Below are 26,301 nucleotides of genomic sequence, written 5' to 3'. Positions count from 1 at the left end.
ATAATCCTAATCCTAATCAATTCAATAATATAAATACTATATTATTATAATATCGTTTTTCATATAGTCAAGACAAAACATGCTTATTACATGCTCAAAAACTGATATTTCTTAAATCTGTTTTCAAATGTAGCAATGTATCAACAACTACACAGCTACAAACACATTTCTATCAGTATTTATCTGTGTTGTGGTTGACATGATGATGACAGTTAGGAATTAAGGGGAGGGGCTGAGCATCACCATGAAATGTGCAAATTGACATAAAAATAAAATAAAAGGGGAAAAATGCTCCATGTTTTTTAGGCTGTAAACTTTAACTGTTATGTAAGCCAAGTAGACAGTGTATCACTCTTCCTCCTGTACATTAGCAGATAAAAGGCATCACATACTTGAATGAATGGTAAATAAAGAATACTGGAAATAACTGCATCTCCATTAGCCTGCTATGCAGAGACTGCCTTCTTCATGTTATTATACACACATGAATTTCCAAACATTTAGACTACCTATGTTGCAAATGTATTATCTTTTCAATTTACACACGGCATCTATTGCACGTCTGTCCGTCCTGGGAGAGGGATCCCTCCTCTGTTGCTCTCCCTGAGGTTTCTCCCATTTTTCCCTTTAAACTTTGGGTTTTCTCTGGAAGTTTTTCCTTGTACGATGTGAGGGTCTAAGGACAGAGGGTGTCGTATTGTCATACTGATATTCTGTACAAACTGTGAAGTCCACTGAGACAAATGTAACATTTTTGATATTGGGCTATATAAATAAACATTGATTGATTGATTGATTCATGTCGTGAATTGCAGCTGATCTGTTTAATATGGAAAAAGTTTGAAATTTGACTCATAATACAACATTAGCAAGTTTGGAAATAACTCACCTTCTAGTGATGCTTTAGTTTCTTCATGTTTAGTTTTTTTTTTCCTCTTGCTTGCGCCGGAATCATACTGTCTTTTTACCCACATCTCTTCACCTGCTGCAATGATGATGGCGATTAATTGCAATGGTGTCGGGTTACAGACAGGCTCCCCTGTCACCCGCGCGTTCGCGGGGTGGTGTGCGCAGTTGCCGACTTGCTCCCATTTTCACCTTGTGTGTCGGGGGGGGGTGCTAGTGCTAGTGGAGCCGCGGAGCCGCGGAGCCGCGGGTGATTGGCCTGTAGGGAGTGGCGGCCCTGCGTAACATGAACGTGCCGGGCGGCGCGGTCCCGTGGGATAGATGCGCGTTCATAATGCAGAGGGAAATAACGCTCAGAATAACGTTATTAGCACATTATTAAAACTTGAGTAACGAATGTTTTTAATAAGGGCTATACAAGTGTTCATACTGGGTAGTTTATTTAGTTTTTTAAAAAGTATCCAACGATTTACAGACCACTCTTTCCCCATTTAAGTCAATGGGAAAAAGTGTTTCCGGGCCTGGCAACCAAACGGAAGTGTAGTACCGCCGTTTGTCCAGCACGAATATTTTCATCTGAGTCCGGCGCACTTCCTGTGGGCTTGACGTGCACAGGTACGGGCTAATGTTGCCCGGGAAACGCCCGTTTGGCCTTTTTGGCTGACCTGCCCCTCTGGAGAGAGCGAGAGTTTGTTTTTATTTTTTCTGTTGTGGCCGAATCAACATGATGAGCCCACAATTAGTATTGTGCGGGAAACGCACTTTGTGAGCGCTGTCATCTGCCGGTGCGTTAATGACCACCTCAGTGTCGGATTTTGGAAACTTGATTTTGAGTTGTGCAGTACCGGAGTCCACCAGAGAGGCAGCCGCTGTGGGACATTAGCCTGCGTACTGCGTAGCCTTCCCTGCCCTGAAGAAGAAGTGATCCTTCCTAGTGCTTGACGAGTTTTAAGCTAATAGCCTATAAAGTTATGGATATTAGAAAGTTATTTTCATCGAAGCAGGTGCCACAAGCTGCAGCAGCAGCAGTATCAGCAGCTGACAACAATGTCATCACCAGCAGTGAAGAAATGGATGATGTTTCAGGTTTGTGAATCTAATGGTGATATCTGCACTCTGGCTGACTGAGTAAGAAGTGAAAAAGAGTGATGTAATGTTAATCTTATAGCTAGTAAACATGAAGGAACCACACTAAGTATACCCTTATATGTTAGTATGTATACATAACATGGCATGGTTAGGCAATATTATAAGGAATCATTCTGTAAACTTTAATTGTTATGCGGATGATATTCAATTATATTTATCAATCAAGCCTGATGAAATGAATCATCTAAATAAAATTCAAGACTGCTTCAAGGACTTAAAAACGTGGATGACCTTACATTTTTTGATGTTAAACACGACCAAAATTGAAGTTATTGTACTTGGCCCGAAGAATATACGAAACAAATTTTCTAAAGATATACTAACTATGGATGGCATTAATTTGGCCTCCAGTGAGACTGTAAGGAATCTTGGTGTTATATTTGATCAGGATTTATCCTTTAACGCCCACATAAAATCAATTTCAAGGACCGCCTACTTCCATCTACGTAACATTGCAAAAATCAGGCATATCTTGCCTCAAAACGATGCAGAGAAACTAGTCCATGCATTTGTTACTTCAAGGTTGGATTATTGTAACTCCCTATTATCAGGGTGTACCAAGAAGTCAGTCAAGTCGCTTCAGCTGATTCAAAATGCTGCAGCTTGTGTACTAACAAGAGTTAGGAAAAGGGACCACATTACTCCTGTTCTGGCTGCCTTACACTGGCTCCCTATAGAACACAGGATAGAATTTAAAATTCTTCTTCTCGCCTACAAAGCCCTTAATGAGCAGGCGCCATCTTACCTTAAAGAACTCATTATACCCTACTGTCCTACACATTGCGTTCCAAGAATGCAGGGTTGTTGGTTGTTCCTAGAGTCTCTAAAAGTACAATGGGAGCCAGAGCCTTTTCTTATCAAGCTCCACTTTTATGGAATCAGCTTCCAGTTTGTGTTCGGGCGGCAGACACCCTATCCGTTTTTAAGAGTGCGCTTAAGACCTTCCTTTTTGATAAAGCTTATAGTTAGGGCTGATTAGATTCAGCCCCTAGTTTTGCTGATATAGGCTTAGTTTGTCGGGGGACATCTTACTTCTTCCTTCTCTCTGTTTATACCTGTGTACTCATGTTCCGATTATCCCAGCTTCCCCAAATGTCTTTCTTTTTGGTGTCTATATACGCCGGGATCCGGAGTCATGGATGATCCTGCGGTCCTGTGTCATGGATCGCGAGTCCTGGATCTTGAGTCGTGGCTGTGGTCCTGGATCATAAGTCCTGGATGGATATCCTTGTGGATTCATCTTCCTATTATACACACATGCATTTCCAAACATTTGGACTACCTATGTTGCAAATGTATTATCTTTTCAATTTACACACGGCATCTATTGCACGTCTGTCCGTCCTGGGAGAGGGATCCCTCCTCTCTGGTCTAAGGACAGAGGGTGTCGTATTGTCATACTGACATTCTGTACAAACTGTGAAGTCCACTGAGACAAATGTAACATTTGTGATATTGGGCTATATAAATAAACATTGATTGATTGATTGATTGATTGATTGATTGAACATGGCTAAAAATTATTCTAAGATGTAACGTTAACCCTTCATACCTCAGTCTACTTTTAAGACACTAAAATAACATATTCCAATTTTTATTTTGTTTTCGCGCGTGGAATTACACCGGCTCTCGTTTCAGTACACATAACAACGCAACCATAGCAACGGAACTGACAGGCAACAGAACTGACAGGCAACAGTCAGAGGCCGTTTCTCAATCGCGAGGATACTGGCTTGGTAGTCGCCTACTTCCAAGTCACTTCCTTCAGAAACGAAGCAAGTATACTTCCAAGCCACGGCTTCGGAAAACAAAGAAGAATGGAACAGGCTAACAAGTGTGCCACTCTCTCTAACGGTTTCAACATAAACTGTACCGAAAATAAATAACTCACGATGTCTATCTAATTATGAACTTGCTTTACTTTCAAGGAACACATTTTTGGTGATAACAAATGCAGCAAAGTAACATATTTACCAACACATGTTCTACGCCACTACATACTTACATTTAAATGTGTGCTGCACTGCGTCGATTCAGCCATTCTCCGCAAGGGTTTTTGAAATTGGTCCGTGCGCAAAGCATTGTGGGGATTTGAAGTACGTGAAGTCTAACCATGTGCAGCCTCGAAATTACCCCCAAACCAAGGACGTGGCCTCGGTGGAATTCCAAGTATGCTGGAGATTGGAACAGTCCTTCAGCGGCACTCGATGACGTAGTATCCTTGAAATATTGGCTTGGAAGCCAGTTTCCTCGCGATTGGGAAACGGCCAGAAACGTGACTCTATGGCCCGTCCATACAGCGGCTTTGGAAAAAGCTTGCCGGCGGGCGTGTCTGAAGCGCAACCAACAACCAATCACATGAATCTCCCGCCCCTGACACACAAGCAGTGGTTTGATTGGCTAGAGCTTGTTGTGGCATATGATTTGATTGGCTGATGCTTACACCGAAAACTTCAGAATCTTCAAAAGTTGAACATTGCTCAACTTTTGCAGCCTGAAAAGCCAGGAAAGCTCTGCTTTGCTTCCCACAATGCAGTTCGGCGAAAAGTGACATCACCCGATTCAAAGTGAATGGGAAGAAGCTTCCAACGCAGCTGTGTGGACGGGCCGCGTCTATCGTTTTTCCAACCCAGTTGAGATTTAACCAAGCCCACTTCCGCATTACGCAAGGATCGACGTAGCTCTACGCAATAGCGTCATAGACTTTATCTTCGGCAGTTATAGCGGTCGCGTTAAAGCAGGATATTGAATAGTGGTTTTTTGTCTTTCCAAAGGATTTGTTGACTGAAAGTAAACGATCCTGTAATCAAAGCCATATCGAAGAGTCCTGAGACTGTATTACTGGTGTTTTATCATCTATAAATAGCCTGTGTGTATCCTCAAATGTCGTTTTCAGGACAAACAAAAGACGTTTTAAATATCTTATCAGCTGGTGTAAGTGCAGAATATTGAATATAACCTTGAATATTACTGTGTACTTCATTTATCTGACAGTATTATTTAATGATACTATTTTATATATATACACACATTTATTCATTTATAAACATATATATATATATAAACACAAACTTATATGTCTATTACTGTGTAGTTCATTTATCTGACAGCATTATTTAATGATACTATTTTATATATACTGTATATATACACATTTATTCATTTATAAACATATATATAAACACACACTTATATGTACTCACACATGTATTTATTCATTTATACACACAGATGTATTCATTCATTTATACACACACTCACATATATACACTTTATATTAATTCATTTGTACACACACACATACATATATATATAAACAGAACAACACAAAATAATAAAAACAGTTGCAATAATAACATAATATGGTATGATCAATTCTACCCTTTGGTTTTTGCTCCCATATTTCAATTAAAAGATATTTTTCAAAATCAATATTGGTGGGGGCTCTTTTGCAAAGATAATCAATAACACCACCTGACAGTTGTTGCAGATTATACAGCATACTTGTTACTTACACACATGTGCAATGGTCCCAAAAACGCCAAAATCTGCACTGTAAAAAAATATATACATTTATTAGGCACTCTGAATAAGGGTTGACTGTGTAATAATCATGCCTTTTAATTGGTGTATATGTCTCACCAGGTGAAGGCTGGGACAGTGGGAGGGGTGAGGTAGGAACAGGGGACTGCTGAATGCTGAAGTCCCAGGATACAATCCCAAGTTGACTGCATGATCCACTTACCTGTTTGCATCAACTGCAGGAGGTATTAAATTATGAATTAACATTACCTCAGCACTGCATAAGTGTGGTCGTCAGTCATATTGACAAAGAAGCACTATTATATTATATATTGTATATTATGCTGCGTTTAAAAGGACGGTATTTCGCTTGTCAGATTCAGATTTCGCGGGTGTGCCGCGTGAGGCAGTGATGTAACCATAGGGATGTAACGCCAGGTTGATGCTGTGACGTAACGCCGCGTCGATGCTTGTGTAATGCGGAAGTGGGATCTAAACTGGGTTGGAAAAACGATAGACGGAAGGGCCGTTACACTCTTTACGTCACAAACAAAGATTGTGGATGAGAATAGATCTATAACGGTACGTCCACACAGCAGCTTTAAACAAATCTTCCAACGCTTCCAACACTTATCTGCCCATTGACTTTGAATGGGGATGACGTCACTTTGCCTCGCTTTTCGCCGAACTGCATTGTTGGGAAGCGAAGCGAAGATTTCCAGGATTTTCAGGATTTTCAGGATTCAAAAGTTGAGCAATGTTCAACTTTTGAAGCTGAGCTGGAAGCGTCAGCCAATCAAATCCCGTTTATGCAAATCTGACAGTTCAAGCGCTAGCCAATCAAACCGCGTGCAAGCTGGGAGAGCCAGACCGAAGTTCATTTCCTCATATTCCAAACGAGAAATTACGGTAGCAAATCAGCCGGTTCTTTACGACCAGAACTATTTACCGGGATACAAACCGGAGGAACCAGGCATGGAGGGAGGTGGCAGAGACAGTGGGTGAAACTGGTAGGTTTTTGCCTGTTTGGGGAGTTTATATATATATATATTGCTCGCATAAAATCCCCGGGGTTCTTTGCTTTGTATGCCGGGGGCGGGAGATTCATGTGATTAGTTGTTGGTCGCGTTGCTCGCGAAAAATCCCCAAGCTTTCAGACACGCCCAGCTCCAAGATTTTCAAGATTTTTCAAAGCTGCTGTGTGGACGTACCGTAAAACGATAAGCAATGCGCCAGAATTAAGGTGAGGCTATCCGCATCATTTAAAACTCTACGCACATTAGTTTCACCGAAATAAGTAAACGACTGTATTTGAGTGAGTTAAGGCATTAGTTTGCTTCATTAAAGGGTGTTAATGAATAAGTGTTCTCCATTGCCTTTTGTCCGCTTTAATCTTTTGTCCGCTTTAATTTTGTCCGCTTTTTAATTATTAAGGTAGGGTTAATGTTGCTCTCAAAGTGCACCAGATTGATGCTTTTTTTTTTTTTAAGCAATAAATGATTGTCACTAAAAGCCTTGTCTCCACATTACAATAAAATATAAAAAATAATTGATTAATTAATTTGAATAACAATTCAAGTCACTAGCTATTAAAGGCATAAAAATACAGAAATGTATAATTCTTTCTTTAATAGAAATGTTTCTTCTGCCCGTAAAGCGTCCAAACCGGGCTTTTCTGGATAAACGCATTTTTAAAACATAGTCATTGTCCATGCCGGTTTCAATTGGATTATTTGTCACAGTTGCTCCGATCATCTGGTGGTGAGTTGGGTCGAGTGGCGGGAGAAGCCTCTGGATAGACCTGGTAAGCCCAAACGTGTAGTTCGGGTGAACTGGGAACGTCTGAAGGAGGCCCAAGTTCAGGAGGCCTTCAACTAACACCTCCGGCAGAGCTTTTCGGGCATACCTGTGGAGGTTGGGGACATTGAACCAGAGTGGTCGGTGTTCAAAGCCTCTATTGCCGAAGCCGCGGCGGGGAGCTGTGGTCTCAAGTTCCTAGGTGCCTCAAGGGGCGGTAACCCTCGAACCTCCTGGTGGACACCGGTGGTCAGGGAAGCCGTCCGACTGAAGAAGGAGGCCTTCAGGGATTTGTTATCCCGGGGGACTCCCGAGGCAGTTGCAAGGTACCGACAGGCCCGAAGGGCAGCAGCCTCAGCCGTGGCCGAGGCAAAGCAGCGGGTGTGGGAGAAGTTTGGAGAAGACATGGAAAAGGACTTTCGGGCGGCACCAAAGTTGTTCTGGAAAACTGTCGGACACCTCAGGAGGGGGAAGCAGGGAACCATCCAAGCTGTGTACAGTAAGGATGGGACGTTGTTGACCTCAACTGATGGAGTGTTAGGGCGTTGGAAGGAGCACTTTGAGGAACTCCTGAACGCGACAACTCCGCCCTCTATGTTAGAGGCAGAGCTGGAGTATGACGGGGGATCGACACCAATCTCCCGGGGGGAGGTCACTGAGGTCATCAAACAACTTCACAGTGGCAAAGCCCCGGGGGTGGATGAGATCCGCCCAGAAATCATGAAGGCTCTGGTTGTTGAGGGACTGTCATGGTTGACACGTCTCATCAACGTTGCATGGAAGTCGGAAACAGTACCGAAGGAGTGGCAGACCGGGGTGGTGGTTCCCCTTTTTAAAAAGGGGGATCAGAGGGTGTGTGCCAATTACAGAGGCATCACACTAGTCAGCCTCCCCGGGAAAGTTTACTCTAAGGTACTCGAAAGGAGGGTCAGGCCGATTGTCGAACCTCAGATGCGGATTCCGTCCTGGTCGTGGAACGACGGATCAGCTTTTTACTCTCGCAAGGATCCTGGAGGGGGCCTGGGAGTATGCTTATCCAGTCTACATGTGTTTTGTAGACTTGGAGAGTCTACAAAAATGCCTAACAGCAGCCTCTCCTATCCAGAGGGAAGCAACCGTGCAGCCTAACCCAGGTCGATTCATCCCCAAAATGACGGAGAGTGATGAGATAGAGGCCTACTTAACAGCCTTTGAGCGCACAGCTGAAAGAGAGGGCTGGCCAAGGGACCATCGGCGTTGCGAGACCCTTTTCACGGGGGCACGTGCCCCCCTGTAGATCTGAGGTGCCCCGGTATGCCTGGGTCACTGATTTTTTTATTAATTTATTAATTTATTCAGGGTTCGAAATGGCGACACACCTGCACGCCCGGGTCTAGTAACTTTCCTATCGGACTAGTAACTCTATGCACTTGCCTGCCCGTGTGTCTGGTAACTTTATAACCCCTTTGCACGGAGCGTCTTTTACAAGCATTGTGGCCGTCAATGCGAACTCAATTTTGCTACTGTAAACCTCTCTTGCACAGCATAAGACTAGTCCTATTCAGCACACGCTGCTTTCATTTGTTTATTCGAATGTTTTTTGTCCCTTCTGATAACCCGTAGTGTTGATGCGTGTTTTGCCTTGGTAGTTCAGGATACCATGAAATAAAGCTTGCGGTCAATCTGGTAAGCAACGTAATTTTACGATGAACATAATCTTAGTTTTAGAAGTGAAAGTCACACAGGAGTAGGCTATATATTTTAATGAGTTTGCCTGGAAGCTAATCGTATAGGCTACACTGTTAAGTGTTTTGTGATTTGTATAAATAGCACTTTTTAATAATTTATAAAACATAATAGACTAGGCTAAATGGATGGAGATGTGAATAGCAGTGACATGCGCTGAGGTTCGTGGCTGGTGAGGCACTGACAGTTTCAGTGTCAGATTTAGAAATATATAAACCCAAGTATCTTAAATCACGAAATCTATTATTGAGGTGAAACATTTTCAAAGAAATGTGGCTTTGAACGTGAGTAGTCGATGGAGTTATCCTAACCGTCTTTTGAAACATACCTTTTAGCTCCGGCGTTGGTTTCCCATTATTTATCACTTCACGATTTGATTGATTTGATAGTATTCTGTATTTTAGTATTTAGTATCTTGTAAATGGACATCAGAAAGTTATTCGCTCGGAGCAGGGATAAAGCAGCAAGGAGAAATGAGAGAGGTAAGCTAGGTAACAAGGCAACCCAAACCACTTTTAGGTAACAACCCACAAGTTGAGTTCACCACTGGTCACTAGCCTAACAGTTACATATCTGTCCAGACAAAGAGGAGCAGCAGAGTGTCGGAGGAGGTGAAGGAGAGAGGGATGTTGATGAGCACGAGCAGAGGTGATATGGCTATTAATTTAATATTAATTAGGAATAACTGCAAACAGGTTATACACAAGTAACCTTACATCTGCATATGTAAAAATGTAGATAATGAAAATGCAGACATTAGACTGTAATATGTTCATGTTGTTTCAAGACTCAGTGCAGCAGAGTGCAGAGGAGGAGAGGAGGAGATTGAAGGGACACAGGAAGGGATGACACTGAGAGATGACACTGACAGGTGAGAGTGAGACTCAGCTGACAATGTAGTTAGCTACTGTAAATGTCCCTACTTATAGATGTGATGAATGTTATTTGAACTTTTAATGGTTATCTGAGGTAACTATTGAGCATTTGATTTTTTTGTACGTTGCACCAGACAGGAGAGTCAGAGGGCAGAAGAGATTGAGCTGGTTGAGGCAGGGGAAAGGCAGAGAGAGAAGGAAGGACAACAAGAGACAGACAGGCCGGAGAGATCACACCCCAGAGATGAGACTGCAAAACAGTTGCCACAGTGGCAGAGAACATTAGACTGGGGGCAAGAGAAAAAAGCAGTGTCCACAATCTTGAGGGACATACAAGTGATCTTGGGGGAAAGGAGTCTGGCCCAAACCAAGTTAAGTTGTCAAAATATCCCCAGCACAACTTTGGTGCAAAGAATCGATCATTTAACGCCAACTGGTTTGAAAGCTTTACATGGCTGGAATATTCCAAGGCTAAAGATGCAGCGTTTTGTTTTCCCTGTAGAATATTTGGGAAACATTTGAAGAATGACACCTTTGTAAACACTGGCTTTCAAAATTGGAAAAAAGCTCTGGATGTCTATAGAGAGCATGAGAAATCACCAGCACATAAGGCAAGCATGCAGTCTTGGTGTAGTTATAAAGCCAGTGAGGCTCATGGCAGTGTTGTCGACCATTTGGATTCTGCCAGTGAGCATGAAATAAAAGAGAGACGGGAGTACCTCAGCCGGGTTGTGGCTGTTACCAAGTTTTTGGGAAAACAAAATATCCCATTCCGTGGCCATGATGAGGGCATGTCCAGCGACAACCAGGGGAACTTTCTGGAATGCATGAACCTCTTGAAAGAGTTCGACCCTTTCCTTCAGACATATTCAGCACCATCACACACTACATACTTGTCACCTTCATCACAAAATGAAGTAATTCAGTGCTGTGCCCAGGAGATAACAAAAGCTATCAGTAAAGACATTAAGGAGGCTGGAATGTTTTCAGTGATGGCTGACGAAGCAACAGATGGCAGCACTGAGCAGCTATCTGTGTGTGTCCGATATGTTGCTGGGGGGAGTGTGCAAGAACATTTACTAGCTATGGTAGATTTGAAGGGTTTTGACGCGGAGTCCATTACAACTGCCATTGAACAACAGCTAAGGTTGAATGGCATAGACCATGTGAAGGTGGTTGCACAGGCTTATGATGGCGCCTCAGTCATGAGTGGGGCTGTTGGAGGGGTCCAAGCAAAGTTCCGAGAGAACCATCCCATGGCCATTTATGTGCACTGCTATGCACATCAATTGAATTTAGTGCTCTGTTCCACATGTCTGGCCATACCAGAGGCCAGGAAGTTATTTGACCTCCTGCAGAATGTCTATACATTCTTTTCTGGCTCCCTTGTGAACCATGACAAGTTTAAGGAGACTCAGAAACAGCTTGGCTTACAAGCTTCTGAGCTTGTACAGCTGTCCAAGACCCGATGGTCTTGCCAGCTGAGGTCTATCAACGCTATGATAGAGAATTTCCCAGCAGTTCTCACGTGCCTGTCCAATATCAGCAACCCTACGGCTGTGGGTCTGCATGCCAACCTTGCAAGGTTCTCCACAGTTTATCTATTGATGATGTTCAAGACTTTTTTGTCTGTGACAGAAAGTCTACACAAATACCTACAAAGTGAAACTGTGGACCTGGCAAAAGCTGAGGAGTTCAAATGCGCTGTGTGCGCCACTCTACAAGAAATGCGCACTGATGACAAAGCAGCTGAGGTTTATGACCGCGCAAAGGCCTTGTGCGAAACACACCAAATCCCTGAGTCATGTGCTGTACCAAGACAAAGGCAGAAGCAGAGACGCATGGAGGAGTATGTAGTCGAGTCTAGTTGTGGGGCAGCGAGTGACCTAGGGAATGCCGAGAAGTTGAGAACCGCAGTGTATCTACCTTGCCTTGACAGGATGGTTGCTGAGATGGAGCAGCGTTTTTCATCTCTCAACAGCACAGTTCTAAAAGGTGTTCAGGCCTGTAATCCAGGATCTAGCAACTTTCTCTGTGAGGAGGACCTCAGAGGTCTGGCAGATCATTATAATGTGGATCTAAAGCAAGAGGAAGTGCTGGTGGCTAAAAACTATCTGGCCAGAAAGCAGGAAAGCCTTCCAATCACTGACATGCAATGTCTTTTCAGTTTGCTGGATCATGTCATGTTCCCAACATTGACACAGGTCATTCAGATATCTCTGACCATTCCAGTGTCCAGCTGCACTTGTGAACGTACATTCAGCGTGCTGAGACGCCTCCACACGTGGTTAAGAAGCACAATGGGGCAAGACAGACTCCACCATCTTGCCATCATGTCTGTTGAGAGAGGAGCACTCTCCAAGTTAAGCCACTGTCAATTGATTGATAGCTTTGCAAAACTGAAACCGAGACGTTACAGTTTACTTTAAAAAAAATGAACATAGACCTCTCCCATCTCTCTGACCATGTACACACCTCATAGGATAGTCACCATCACACCATCATAGGATGGGGGGTTCTCTTTCAGTTTTCAGTTTAAGTCCATGTTTGCTGACAGATATTTCATGAAGATTCATTGTGCCTCTTTTGCCTTCATCAGTTAGTGATTTAGAGATACTGTATACAGTTAAGTTCACAAGTAGGCCAATTCAATTCAGTTTGGTTCAGGTAGGCTAGATATTTAATGATGCAGAAAATAACAATCTGATTGTACTATTTATTTATGACACTTTATTATAATAAATAAGTGCAAAAAAATGTTTGCTCGCGTGCTTGCATTAATTATCTGTGCCCATGCTTTTTTCAAAGAAATAACTGCAAAACATTTTTTTTTTCTGTGCCCCTGTTGTGCCCCTGTATAGTATTGGGTCAGCTGACGCCCCTGCAAGGGACTCCTGGGCTGATCTGGTTGGACCATTCCTCCTGGGCCCGGCACAGCAAGCTTACTTCGACCTCCCTCCTGACCAAGCAAAGGATTACGTCGCCTTGAAGAGGGAAATCCTGGCGCGGTATGGCTACAGCTTAGCAGCAAGAGCCCAGAAGTTCCATGACTGGAAATACAAGCCAGAGTTGTCAGCCAGGGCCCAGATGTATGACCTAGGCCGGGTAACCAGAGCCTGGCTGACATGCAACCGCGAAAAGTTGAGTGTTTTAGAGAGGATAATGATGGACAAATATATTCGGTCTCTGCCCTATGAGACCAAGAAAAGGGCAAGCCAGCAGAATCCAGCCAGTCTGGATTAGTTGGTTAACGTAGTGGAGAGCCACGTGGTCACAGCGGACCTGCTTAAGTCCACACGAACAGACACCGAGTGGGGCCGGAAAGGCAGTGGGGAAGCATCACGGACTAGACGGGTACATGAACCGCGATGGGAACCAGAAGAGGTAAGGCGACGACAGTCCTACCTGCCAGAGGGCCAACCGCGTTGCTACCAGTGTGGGGAGACAGGCCACATTGCCCGGGACTGCCCAGGGAAGGATGGGCTAATGCCGACCGCCAACTCATCTGGTGCAAGGCCCTGCCACCTTCTTGACTCTTGCTGGGTACAAATGCTCCCTGGCTCAAATGATACCAGTCAAGGTAAATGGAAAAGATGCAGAGGCGCTAGTGGACTCAGGAAGTGTGCTGTCCCTCATTCAACCCCACTTCCTCGACCATTTGCCATCTGAAGAGACTGTGCCCGTCTCCTGTGTCCATGGGGACACTAAATTATACCCCACTTGCCTCATCCACCTTACCACAGTTAAAGGCAGCTGTGAGCTGAAAGTGGGGGTGGTTCCTTCCCTACTAGTCCCAGTCTTGGTGGGGCGAGACTGCCCACTATACAAGCGCCTGCGGCACCAGAAGGAGGTGAGTCCCAAAAAGCCCAAGCGTGCCAAAGGAAAGCGAGAGAAAGGACAAATTGCCACCCAGGGTAGGGTGCAGCAGTCCCCCAAAGTTGTGTGTGCTGTGCCGGAGGAGCAGAGAGGCAACCAATCTTCAAGTGCAGACGAGGCAAATGATAACCCTTTTGTTGCTTTCCCGGGAGACCTAAGCACAGGTGATGAGGAGGGTGAAGTCGCATTGCTTCCAAGTTTGAAGGGCCAGTTCGGGACCGCCCAGATGGAAGAACCCAATCTGTTGCATGCACGCAGCAATGTTACGGAAATAGAGGGAAAACCAGTTCCAGGAGTAGGTGAGCTTACATGTCCTCATTTCCTGATAAAAAATAATCTGTTATACTATGCCAAAGAGGTTGAAGGTCAGCAAAGAGACTTGTTGGTTGTCCCAAAACAATATATGTGTCCACAGTGCTGCATCTGGCTCACAGCCATGTCCTAGGGGCCCACCTAGGGATTGAGAAGACAAGGCAGCGGATTGGGAGCCGGTTCCACTGGCCAGGGGTGGTAAGAGCTATAGAGGATTATTGCCGCACTTGTGTTGAATGTCAAAAGATGAGTCCCAAGCCACACTTTAAAAATCCCCTAATACCTCTACCGATAATCGAGGTACCATTTTCTCGCATTGCCATGGACTTAGTGGGACGGCTGGTGAAGTCGGCCAGGAGACATCAGTATATTCTTGTAATCCTTGACTTTACAACCAGGTACCCGGAGGCCATACCCTTGAGGAACATGACAACGAGAGTGATTGCACGGGAGCTGCTTCACCTGTTCAGCCGAGTTGGGATTCCTAAAGAGATGCTAACAGACCAAGGCACTCCCTTCATGTCCAAGATAATGAAGGATCTCTGCAGGCTCTTCAAGGTAAAGCAGCTTTGTACATCTGTCTACCATCCTCAGACAGACGGATTGGTAGAACGCTTTAACAAGACGTTGAAATCCATGTTAAAGAAGGTTGTTGACAAGGATGGTCGTAACTGGGACCAGCTTCTGCCCTATGTCCTGTTTTCAATCAGGGAAGTTCCACAGGCTTCAACCGGTTTCTCCCCCTTCGAGCTGCTGTATGGCCGACAGCCCAGAGGACTTCTCGACATCGCGAAGGAAGCCTGGGAGGAGCAACCAAGCCCCCATCGGAGCCTGATTGAGCATGTAGAGACGATGCAGACGCATATGAAAGATGTTTGGCCCATGGCTCAAGCCCAAGAAGCCCAGAGGAAAGTGTATAACAGAGGTGCCCAACCGCGTGAGTTCCTGCCCGGGGATAAAGTGCTTCTCCTGGTCCCCACCACAGAACACAGATTCCTGCCATCGTGGCAAGGTCCCTATGAAGTGGCAGAGAAGATGGGACCGGTCAACTACAAGGTAAGCCAACCTGGCCGTCGCAAACCATCCCAAATATACCATATTAACCTGTTAAAGAAATGGTACGCCCGAGAGGCACTGCTGTGTTGTTGTTCCCCAGTTGTGTCCCCCTCTTCTCCAGACCACCAAAGTTGAATACGGTCCAGGGCTGTCCAAAGCTCAGTTACAGCAACCCATTAACTGGTTCAGCAGAGTTTTGATGTGTTCTCACTACGACCTGGACGCACAACGATGGTGGAACATCAAATCCACACAGAGCCTGGCCAAAAGGTAAAGATGCGGCCCTACCGGGTGCCGGAGGCAAGACGGGCGGCCATTGAGCAAGAAGTGCAGAAAATGCTGGCTATGGGGGTGATTGAAGAATCTCACAGTGAGTGGACCAGCCCTGTCGTTCTGGTTCCTAAGCCAGACAAAACCAACAGGTTCTGTAATGATTTCAGAAAATTGAATGAAATCTCCAAGTTTGATGCGTATCCTATGCCCAGGAAAGATGAACTAATTGATCGGCTTGGGGAAGCCAGGTATATCAGCACTCTGGACTTGACGAAAGGGTATTGGCAGGTCCCACTTGAAGCAGCCTCAAGAGAGAAGGCGGCCTTCGCCACCCCCACAGGGCTGTACCAGTATACTGTGCTTCCCTTTGGGCTTCATGGAGCACCAGCCACGTTCCAGAAACTGATGGACAAGGTTCTGAGGTCACATTGTGAGTATGCAGCTGCCTATTTTGACGTTGTTATCCACAGTGACTCATGGGATAGCCATCTCATAAGGCTTGCAGCAGGGCTGGAATCTCTCCGCAGGGCGGGCTTGACAGCCAATCCAAGAAAATGCAAGCTTGGACTGGAGGGAGCCGAATACCTGGGCTTCACCATTGAGCGGGGTAACGTTAGACCACAAGAAAGGAAGGTTCAGGCGATGCCTCACTACAGGAGTTTAACTTCTCTATCATCCACAGAGCCGGAGCCAAGCATGGGAATGCAGATGCCCTGTCCCGTAGAGATGCCCTGTGGACCATGGTCCCCTCTCCTCGGCCAGAACTGAAGGGGGGGGGGGGTGTGTAAGGAACTGAGAGGCAGAGTAGTGGGAGGCACCTACATTCCTAATAGGTGGCTCCACCCGCTTCCAATGAACAGTATTGGGAGCAGGTGTGGAGACCTCACACCAGGTGCTAATCACTCCCTCAAGGGAGACAAAGGAGACAGAGTTGCTCAGTGGTGTGTGGCACATGGAGGGAGCAGGAAACTCCCAGCATGAGGAAACATTTTGTAAGCTGGTAAGTCGGTCAACGGCCCGGCTACGTTAGCCTTTGTATAGTTAAAGGTATTTTTGAGTTTAACAGCAATAAAGCCTCTTTTTTGGACTTGAACAGTGCCTCTGTCGTGATTGCTACACTACCACTTTTCCCTTTATCTGCCCATTCCTGTTACAACAGTAAAAAGGATGTGAACCACAAAAATATTCAATATAAAATGTTTTAGATATTTTAGAGCTACAATATAGAAATCCGAAAACAGATATACATATGATAGTAGCCTATATCAATTAAAGTTTTGTAAAGTGGCAGTTGTGCCAAATTGTTTGTTTTTCATGGTTCTGGAGAGGGATCCTGAGCAGTGAGTTCTCTGCCAGCCAGTGTTATAAAGTGTTAGGGCAGTAGGCAGGAATGTTTCCTGTATCTGTCCTTGTGACAGCGGAGCTGGAGCAGTCTAAGGTGCTGCTTACACGAGAACGCAAGCGTTTGTATCCGCTACTTTTCTCTTTCGTATAGCCCGTTTGTTCACACGAGGCCGTAACGGAAATGCGGAAACGGACCCCGCAAACGATAACGGGCAGGGGCGGACTGGGACTAAAAAACAGCCCGGGACTCTGGACCGGGCTGACCGGATAACGGGTCCCAAGGTGGATAGATCTGCGGACGGAACACTCTGTGGGGCCAAACGGCTCCGTGTGTACACCCTATATACGATGATTTCCTGATAACGATGAAGCCATAGCCCCACCTCTGCTGCTCACTGCTGTAGCATGACAGTAGCTAGCTACTGTCAGTAGCTACTGCTACTGCTAGTGACCATGCTACAGATTTTAGTGCAAAATCTACAGCTCCTCTACCACAACCATCGGCCCGGCTCTCGATTTTTAATCCTAATTTAATCATCATCTTCACCACGATAATTTATGTTTATGTTTGCCGAATTGACATGAAATCACTGACACATATGAATATACTGTAGTCAACTTCATTAAAACATTATTAACGTGCCTAAACTCAGTAATTCACTAAAAATATTTATATTTTAATGGAGCCTTGTCGGCAGATCAGGATCCCGACATGAAGGGTGTTATTTTACCCATAAGGAACAAGTCACTGCAAATTATCCCGCTTATTACATGGCCACATTCTCAACAAAGTAACGAGATGACTCCCAACATTAATTGAAATGCTTTTATGGATTTAGAAAATGTTTTTATTGATTTAAAAAATAGTTGTATGTATTGATTTAAATTGACATGCATCCGCTAAGAAAAATTGTCCGTTGTTACCGTTTTTTAAACAGTCTGAATGAAACGGCAGCTCTCAGCTGTGTATTTACACAGCTCTCTCCCCCCCTCCCCCCCTGATCTTTCTTTTCCAGCAGCTAAATTAACTGTAGGTTACTCTGAGTGACAAGCTTACAGTTAGTGACGTAACAACACCATAAAAGCTGGTGGGTTGAAAGCAATACGGGAGGTAAAAATAACTAGAATAATTGTGATTTATTTATTGTTGCTTTTATGTTTTTAGGTATAAAATGTTATATAATTCAGGCTTATAATTCACCCTTCTCTAAAAGCCTTCAACAATGACAATATTCATAGTAATTTAATAAATCCTTCCAACACACATTGTAAAAAATAGCCTACTGTAAGTTAAGAAATCATTCCAATATGTACATCTTCTGATGTAACAACAATAACATTACAAATAGTAATATAGCTGAACATGGTATTGCACATTTAGCTTTGAGTGTTACTGACCTGAGATTTTTTTATTACATGAATTAAGGTGACTGAGGCTTTTTAACATAGACAGAGCACAACTGAAACGATTTAAAAACATAATACACTTTTTGGGGATGCAGCTTGGGATGTGAGGAGTGAGGGACACGGCTTAGAACGGGCGTGTCGCCTACTGTCCTGCCAGTGTTGGCAGGACAGGAGAGTGTGTGCACCAGTCTGCCTTGATCTATGAATTCATGTCCGTGATACTCACTGCTGCCCACAGCTGTTTTATAGAAGGAAAACCTCCTTCACTTCATGAAAGTGTTTTAACCACACACACCTCTACACACACCTCTACACACACACACACACACACACACACACACGCACGCACGCACGCACGCACGCACACACACAATTGACATGAAATCACTGACAAATAGGAATATACTGTATTCAACTTCATTAAAACGTTATTAACGTGCCTAAACTCAGTAATTCACTAAAAATATTTATATTTTAATGGAGCCTCGTCGGCGGATCAGGATCCTAGCGGAGGGATCTTGATCAGCATGAAAGGTGTTATTTTCCCCATAAGGAACAAGTTGCTGCAAATTATCCCGCTTATTACATGGCCACATTCTCAACAAAGTAACGACATGACTCCCAATATTAATTTAAACGCTTTTATGGATTTAGAAAATGTTTTTATTGATTTAAAAAATAGTTGTATTTATTGATTTAAATTGACATGCATCCGCTAAGAAAAATAGTCCGTTGTTACCGTTTTTTAAACAGTCTGAAGGAAACGGCAGCTCTCAGCTGTGTATTTACACAACTAATGGCCCATCAACCACAGCTCTCTCCCCCCCTTCCCCCCTGATCTTTCTTCTCCAGTAGCTAAATTAACTGTAGGTTACTCTGAGTGAAAAGCTTACAGTTAGACACGACAACACTGTCATTGCAAGTGACCCTCAGTTAGTTGACTTTTATGTTCAACTGCTAAATTCGTTACTGATAAAAAAGGGCTTCTACTGTACCTAATTACCTTAACACTAGAACCGCCAGAGGTTTTTGTATAGGCCTACCTAAAACCGTAAAATCCCGCTATTATAATGCAATTTTTAACAACATAGGGTGCTACATAAAACACTTTCAGGAAAAGTCACGGACTGGGAGACTTTAATATTTTATTGAAAAAAAGTTACATTGCACACACACAACACACATCACACAAATTGACCCGATTGGCGGTTCTAATGTTAAATAAACTCACTAATTAATGAAACCAGTTCAATACGCATTATTCTTATTCTTCTCATTCTTTATGAGCGCAGAAATAGTCTTAAAATCAGATCTGTTTTTTAAATGAAATGTGACGGCAGGCAGTTAGCTCTGATCACCTATGATAAATGCGCCACACCTAATCGCTGGCCATTCAGCCACAGAGCTGCCTCTATGCAAATCAAACTGTCGACGCTGTGAAAGCACCTATTGTTTTAAATAATGGTCAGAATGTGACCTGTGAGCATTCTGAATTACCGTGGGACAGCACATTCTAAACTAAAAGGTTCAAACAATAACATAACATCTTATCTTATCTTATCTTAATAATATCTTCATATTAATAAAAATAATAAATCATACATTATGTGTCCGAAAGGGAGCAGGAGGAAGCAAACACAAAAATATACAAAAAATATACTGCATATTAAAGCAAACGATTGTAAAGGTAAAAGTATGAGCATAACAAATAAAGAAGTGTAATGTAAACATTTACATTATTATTATGATTATTTAATATATAAAGACTATATATTGTTGAATTACAAGATTAGAGATACTTTAGTTGATCTAAAATATTGATGTGTTCAAATGCTCTTCAAAACACAACTAAAAGTCCATGAAACTTGTCTTTCTGTATTTGTGAATGAAGCGCCATCTCCTGGTTAAAACCTGAAATTGAAAATCTGGCAACGGCCTCTTGGAAAATAGTGGGAGGGCTTAACATTCCCCGATACTGGTCTTAGGCAGGTCGTAGGCAGGAAGCTGTCAGCTGGAGTCTGAAATGAGATGCTACATCTGTAAATCCACCACGGGGTTTAACAGAAGGGCAACCATGGCAACCATGCTCGGGGGTCTTCTTCGCTGCTTTTGGTGTATTTTGTGGCAGAAGTACAGCGCCACATACAGGCCCGGCATTTGCACTACAGCGTCTCTAGCGCTCCCGAGTGGTCCGTTTGCGTTTGCGTGTAAATGGTGTCTAAGGAGCTCCGGCCTGTCAGCTGCTGGTGGAGAGGGGGGGTTATCCACGATTGAAAACAGTTTGTTCAGTGTCCTCCTCTCCGCCACAGCTTCAAAAGTGTCCAGCTTGATGGCGATTACAGAGCCAGCTTTCTTCATCAGATTATTGAGTCTGCTGGTGTCATCGGCCCTGATGCTGAAGATGGTAGAAGATCTCCAACAGCAGACTGGTTGAAGATCTCTAACAGCAGACTGGTAGAAGATCTCTAACAACAGACTGGTAGAAGATCAGATCATCAACCACAGACTGGTTGAAGATCTCCAACCACAGACTGGTAGAAGATCAGATCACCAACCACAGACTGGTAGAAGATCTCCAACCAAAGACTGGTAGAAGATCTCACACGTGGAAGGATCTCAGCTTCCTCAGAAAATAGAGTCTGCTCATCCCCTTCTTGTACAGCGTCAGTATTGATCCTCCGGTTCAGTCCGTTGTCTAAGTGCACTCCCAGGTACTTCTAGTCCTCCACCACAACAACACCCTCTCCCAGAATGCACAGGGGCTGTGGAGACGTCCTCTTCCTCCTGAAGTCAATGACCTTCTTAGCCACATTCAGTAGCAGATGATTTATTCCAGTCCACCCACCATGCTCTGTACTCCTCCTCCCGTCGATCCCTGAAACATCCTACCACTGCAGAGTCATCAGAAAACTTCTGCAGCTGGCATGATTCTGAGTTGTATTTAAAGTCAGTGTTAATAAGGTGAACAGGAAAGGAAAGAGCACAGTCCCCTGTGGGGCTCCTTATTACCAACCACCACATCAGAGCACTGCATATACTGTGGTCTGTCTGTGAGGTGTTGGTAATCCAGGAGATGGTGGACTCGTCTACCCTCAAAGCCTGCAGCTCACTCAGTAGCCGTGGCTGGATCCTGGTAAATGCACTGGAGAAATCGAAAAAAGTTATTCTCATAGCGCAAACTGATCCTTCCAGATACGAGTGAGCACGCTGCAGCAGGTAGATGGTGGCATCGTCCAGCATAATGTGAAAATACTCAAGTAAAGTACTTCAATATTCTACTTTAAGTACAGTACTTGAGTAAATGTACCATACATTCCACCACTACACGTGATGCTGCATTTATCAGTCGGTAAAAGTATGTTAACTGCCGTTTTCTCTACTCAAATGTGTGTAATCGCTTTGATAAATTACATGTATTATTATTATTATTATTATTATCATTATAATCGTATTTTACTTTAAAGACCATTATAAATGCCAAAACACAGATCATTGCAGGAAAGTTGTTAGATGGTTGGTAGTTAGCAGAACTCACAATATTAAACACACCAGCATTCATAGTCCAAAAAAGCATTTGTCAAAAAGACAAATAATGTAAAACATACATAGTTGGTCAATGTGTGTGAGTGGTTAAGTTCTCCTCTGAGAAGCGCAACAAAAAGATACAAAAACGAACAAAGGAAGATTTACAAATTGGCCCAATCCAAGATAGTTGCTGGGTCCTTTACCACGTTTTGGCCAATTCTCTGAGCAAAAAAGGGGGAGGTTTAAGGTAAATGTAAATATATTGTTTGGTTAAATATCAACAGTGTGTGGCAATAGGCTAATGCTGTGCTATGGAGCAGTTTACAGTCCACAAATGGAGAGAGGTTACCTATCGTTGTGGTGAATAGTTACAGTTCAGTTACAGGCCAAATGCGGCCAGCGGGGAATCGACCCTCAGCAAATTCTGAAAGTATAATGAAATATGGCCCACAAATGAAACTTGTGCTTGTCTTATATTGTACTTCTTAAATATATATGTTACACAGTATGCATGTGTTAATAAGCCCACTTTTTAAATAAATTCAGTCAATTAAAGTTGAAAACATTTTTCTTACAAATCTAAGTTGATAAGAAAAAAGCCCAGTAACTTATTTGTATAACATGTTTGAAATATACCCTTCCTATTTCCCCTAATTATAAGTAATCTGAGGCTCCTGTTTTAAGAATTGAGCTGCCAACAAAAAAAGTAAACCCCTCTGGAGAGCTGTGATGGAGGCTGTTTTTTCTTAAAGCATATTCAAGTAACAAGCATCATTTACCTATATTTATTGATTTTGCTAACTTATAAATGAACTTGTGAGGTATTATACTTCACCTCTAGTGAGTGGCCCAGCCCTTCGTATTTTTCTGTATGTGGCCCTCGGTGGAAAAAATATGGACACCCCTGCCCTAGGGTAAGGGTAAGATGTGTGTGGATTGGATGCATAGTGAAGCAAGGTCAACAATGTCACCAGCAGGGTAGTTACACAGGGTATATGTGAGGGTCAGGGTTAAGAAGAACTGAAGGAAACCATGGGATGGTAACATCATGGAATGCTGGAATCAGTCTTAGCAGTTGTGATAGCTGGTATCGATATGGGAGGAGCTGAGGTGGCTAAAGGAGTTAGCATAGGAAGGCAGAAGCTGTACAAAAAGGAAATTATTGCTGGGATGGAAGGATGCTCAGGATGTTTGTGAAGCCTTTAGGAGAATATGTACAGAATGGGATTGTTCTAAAACACAGAGACCCTGTAGTGGGCCGACGTTGGAGGAATGGAGCCGAGAGCGTCAGGGAACAGGTCGGAGGAGAGGGATGGACTCTGGGCCTTCAAAAGCTTCAAGCTAATTGCTATCTGAAGGATTGAAAAGCAGTTCATTGTCAGTGGCTAACGAAAACCTTTTTTTACGTACTCGTCTGACACGGGTCATGTGAAAACCGGGATGTATTTTTGATTTATACACGCAGAATATGAGCCAGTTTTTGTTACTTTTAACTTACTGATGATAAATGTCTTCAGACTCACGGGTAAAACAGAGTTGTTGTTGTTGTTGTTGTTACCGAGTTACTGCAGTATGAACCGTTCCAATCATCCTGCAGCGTCCCGGTCTTCTGACTGTGTGAGGATGGTGGTCCAGGTGGAGGGTCTGTGCAGGCGGATGGGGGCTACAGCTACAAGACTCAGTCGACCATGAACTACTAATGTCTGTTGAGGGTGAGTAGAATCTGGAGTGGAGTTGCTGTGAACAGCCATCAGCCTTGTTTCAGTCCCGACCTCTGGATCAGTGTTGTCAGTCTTTTCACATCCTGGTCCATAGCAGCAGTGGTGGAGGTGATGTCTGGACCCTAGGGTGGACCCCTAGTGAGGCCAGTCAGGGGAGGTGGCCGCTGGAGCTGAGACCATCTGTTACACCAAGATTGATCGGGACTGTCTGTGGGACAGCAAGACGTTGGTTTCTTGGGGCAAGATCTTAGAAATCCACCTGTATCCATCTTTTTATAAATTTACATTATCATTTTTATCACTTGGACTGTCTATGTTATACTTTTATTATATATGTGTTATCTATACACACAACATCTACATCTATCTGTCCTGGGAGAGGGATCCCCCTCTGTTGCTCTCCCTGAGGTTTAAAAGGTGTCAAAACGTTTGCCTTATAGAAGTGTACTGTCCCAGTCACTCATCATAGCTTTCTTTTAACTTTTTAACTTAAACAAGAGTTGTATAAAAAATAGGAATTTGAATAGGTCACATGCAAATGGCCCCAAAAAACAGCTGTTTCTAGCTCGTTATGAATTGTTATTGTTCTCTTTTAATAAATCAGCCACTAGTTTGACTGTAGACATGTTGTCATTCCTTGTCACTTGGAGGGGAGGCTAATCACCACCATCCAATCTATTTTCAATTGTAGTTGTGTAATTGCCCCTAAATGAACCAACATTAAACATAACAGTCCTAATTCTGGTCTGACTGGTCATAGTTCCCATGATGATATTAAAAACTCAGAAGCACACTCCACTTTAACTTAGTTTGAGTTTATTCTAGTTTCTAAACTTTGAGATGTACTTTTGAAAACCCTATAGCTGTATAGTCCGATGCTCAAACCATCCTCCTGGCTCGCATGATCACATGATCCTCCTCTGTAACCTGTTCACATGCAAAGCTGGTGTAGAAATGACTATCACACATCAAATGGGAGGAGAGAGCTCAGTGCTGAAGGTCACTGAGGCTGCGTTTCACTTCTCTTATTTTTCATTTCCTCGCTCCTCGGTCTCGGTTTCACCGGAGGTTTATTTTTGTCTGCGCCATCTTGAGTAGCGTCCCAGTGGCCTTATTTTTGCCGGAGGATCGAGGAGCGATAATGGAGGAGTGATAATCGAGGAACCAGAACATCCTCCGATGAAATCCTCAGATACTCACCCCGCCCCCTTACTGTGTATCGCTCAATGATTGGACGATACAGTGCATGCACTGATCTGTTACTTCTTGACATGAGAGCAGTTTCCCAGCAGAGTGAAGAAAATACATGAAACTCACGAGAGTCACTCCTCGGTATATAATGTGTTTTGTTTCAATTAGTAATGTATCATTTAGTTACAAATATGTGATATATCTGAACAATAAAGTGGTCAAAAATCATTTTCTTCATTTATTGGAAACATTTTCATGATTGCTTTTTTCGTTCTACATTTTCATTTATTGTCATTTCCATTCAGTCAGTCATTAAGTAATATTTAAAATGGTAATTTGCTACAAATCCGCACAAACAAACAAAGTTTGCAATCCAATGAATGTTAATCTAACTGGGTTTTGATAGATAATGATCTCTTTTTCTTCTCTCAATTGTTTTATTTATTTTTTGCACTCTAATCAATATTAATCAAACTATTGTCCGTTTATAGGCTACATTTTAAGAATGGCGTTTATCTTTTTTGAGAATGAGTTCTTATTTTATTTTATTTATTGGGGTCTACAACCGATGATACAAATGTTTATGTCGGTAAATGTGTGGCGGGGGTGTTTGTGAAAACAACAGGGACAGAGCTGGGGGGTATACTACGAAGCAGGATTTTCGCTTAGCCGGCTAACTTCAGGGAAAACTCGGGGTTTCCGGTCCTACGAAGCTGGATCTCTTTTTAGCAAGCTAGATCTCCATGGTAACTTATGCTGTGCGGCTAACCTGGTCGGGACCAGGTTAGGTTGCAGGCTAAGAGCTCAACTCAGTGAGCACTGCCTGCTGACCAATCAGAGCTCAGTGTGCGGAGTTTAAAGCGATCAAGTCATATTACAGGAGAAAGGAAATACAGGAAAGCTGCCGTTGCAGGAAAGACGGCCGGCAAAAATCACCGACTGTGTGAACGTGAACATTAATAGAATATCACCTCCCATCTTCAGAGCAATCTGACTATTATAACATTAGCTTTCAGAAAGCTTACGGATCAGAGTAACATTAAGTACAGTCCGCGATATATCACATCATAATGTATCATACATTTCCTTATCTGAGTCCGCTGAGCCGTATCTGGCCGTGCAACACTTAGTGTCACATACTGTAAGCAGGAGTATTATTTTAAGCAACACATTAAGTTGACGAAACACTCGAGACAAATGTAATTAAAGTCAGATCGTGTCTTAGACGGGGCAGTGATATCATAAACCTGTTAATGTATGCATTCAAACGCTTTTTCTTTTACCAGCTGTATTCACCTTGCAGGTGCAGCTATGTGGCTTTTATCCTGGATACAGTGTTTAAGTCATGGATGTTTAAAGTTTAACTTCTTAATATGTCCAATATTATAGATGACTTTTCATTCAGGAAATATGATGCTGCGCTGTCAGTACGCTTCTCCATGTTTGTGATTGGTCGAATGCTCCAAATACCACCCCTTTCATGTGAACGCGCACCTAACTAGATAGGGCACGGCTGGCTTGAGCGATCCACTTGATAACCCGCGTCGTAGTACCGTTTAGCGAGAGCGCGTATGTTTTGGATTAGGCCAACCGGCTAACTCAAACATATCCAGGTTAGGTTG

At 43.4% G+C, this 26,301-nt stretch overlaps 1 protein-coding gene across 1 annotated transcript; it reads left to right on the top strand.

Moving 5' to 3' along the window:
* The first annotated feature begins 8,745 nt into the window (after positions 1-8,745).
* LOC307045182 (uncharacterized protein) lies at positions 8,746-16,448 on the top strand. The gene is made up of 6 exons (XM_079690712.1): positions 8,746-9,039; positions 9,504-9,581; positions 9,681-9,747; positions 9,887-9,970; positions 12,836-14,360; positions 14,561-16,448. The coding sequence occupies exons 2-5, from the start codon at positions 9,521-9,523 to the stop codon at positions 13,215-13,217; spliced, it is 594 nt and encodes a 197-aa protein (XP_079546838.1). The 5' UTR covers positions 8,746-9,039; positions 9,504-9,520; the 3' UTR covers positions 13,218-14,360; positions 14,561-16,448.
* The last annotated feature ends 9,853 nt before the right edge of the window (positions 16,449-26,301 follow it).

The sequence above is a fragment of the Notothenia rossii genome (genome assembly GCF_949606895.1).
Source record: "Notothenia rossii genome assembly, chromosome: 6".
Classification (NCBI taxonomy): Eukaryota; Metazoa; Chordata; class Actinopteri; order Perciformes; family Nototheniidae; genus Notothenia; species Notothenia rossii.
The sequence above is the reverse complement of the archived record's forward strand: the minus strand, read 5'-3'. Positions and strand labels throughout refer to the sequence as shown.

Excerpts from the sequence above, each read along its gene's own strand:
- LOC307045182 (XM_079690712.1), top strand. The coding sequence starts at position 9,521 with ATGGACATCAGAAAGTTATTCGCTCGGAGCAGGGATAAAGCAGCAAGG. Across the intron at positions 9,582-9,680 it reads AGCAAGGAGAAATGAGAGAG|ACAAAGAGGAGCAGCAGAGT; the intron begins GTAAGCTAGGTA and ends ATATCTGTCCAG. Across the intron at positions 9,971-12,835 it reads CTGAGAGATGACACTGACAG|TATTGGGTCAGCTGACGCCC; the intron begins GTGAGAGTGAGA and ends GCCCCTGTATAG.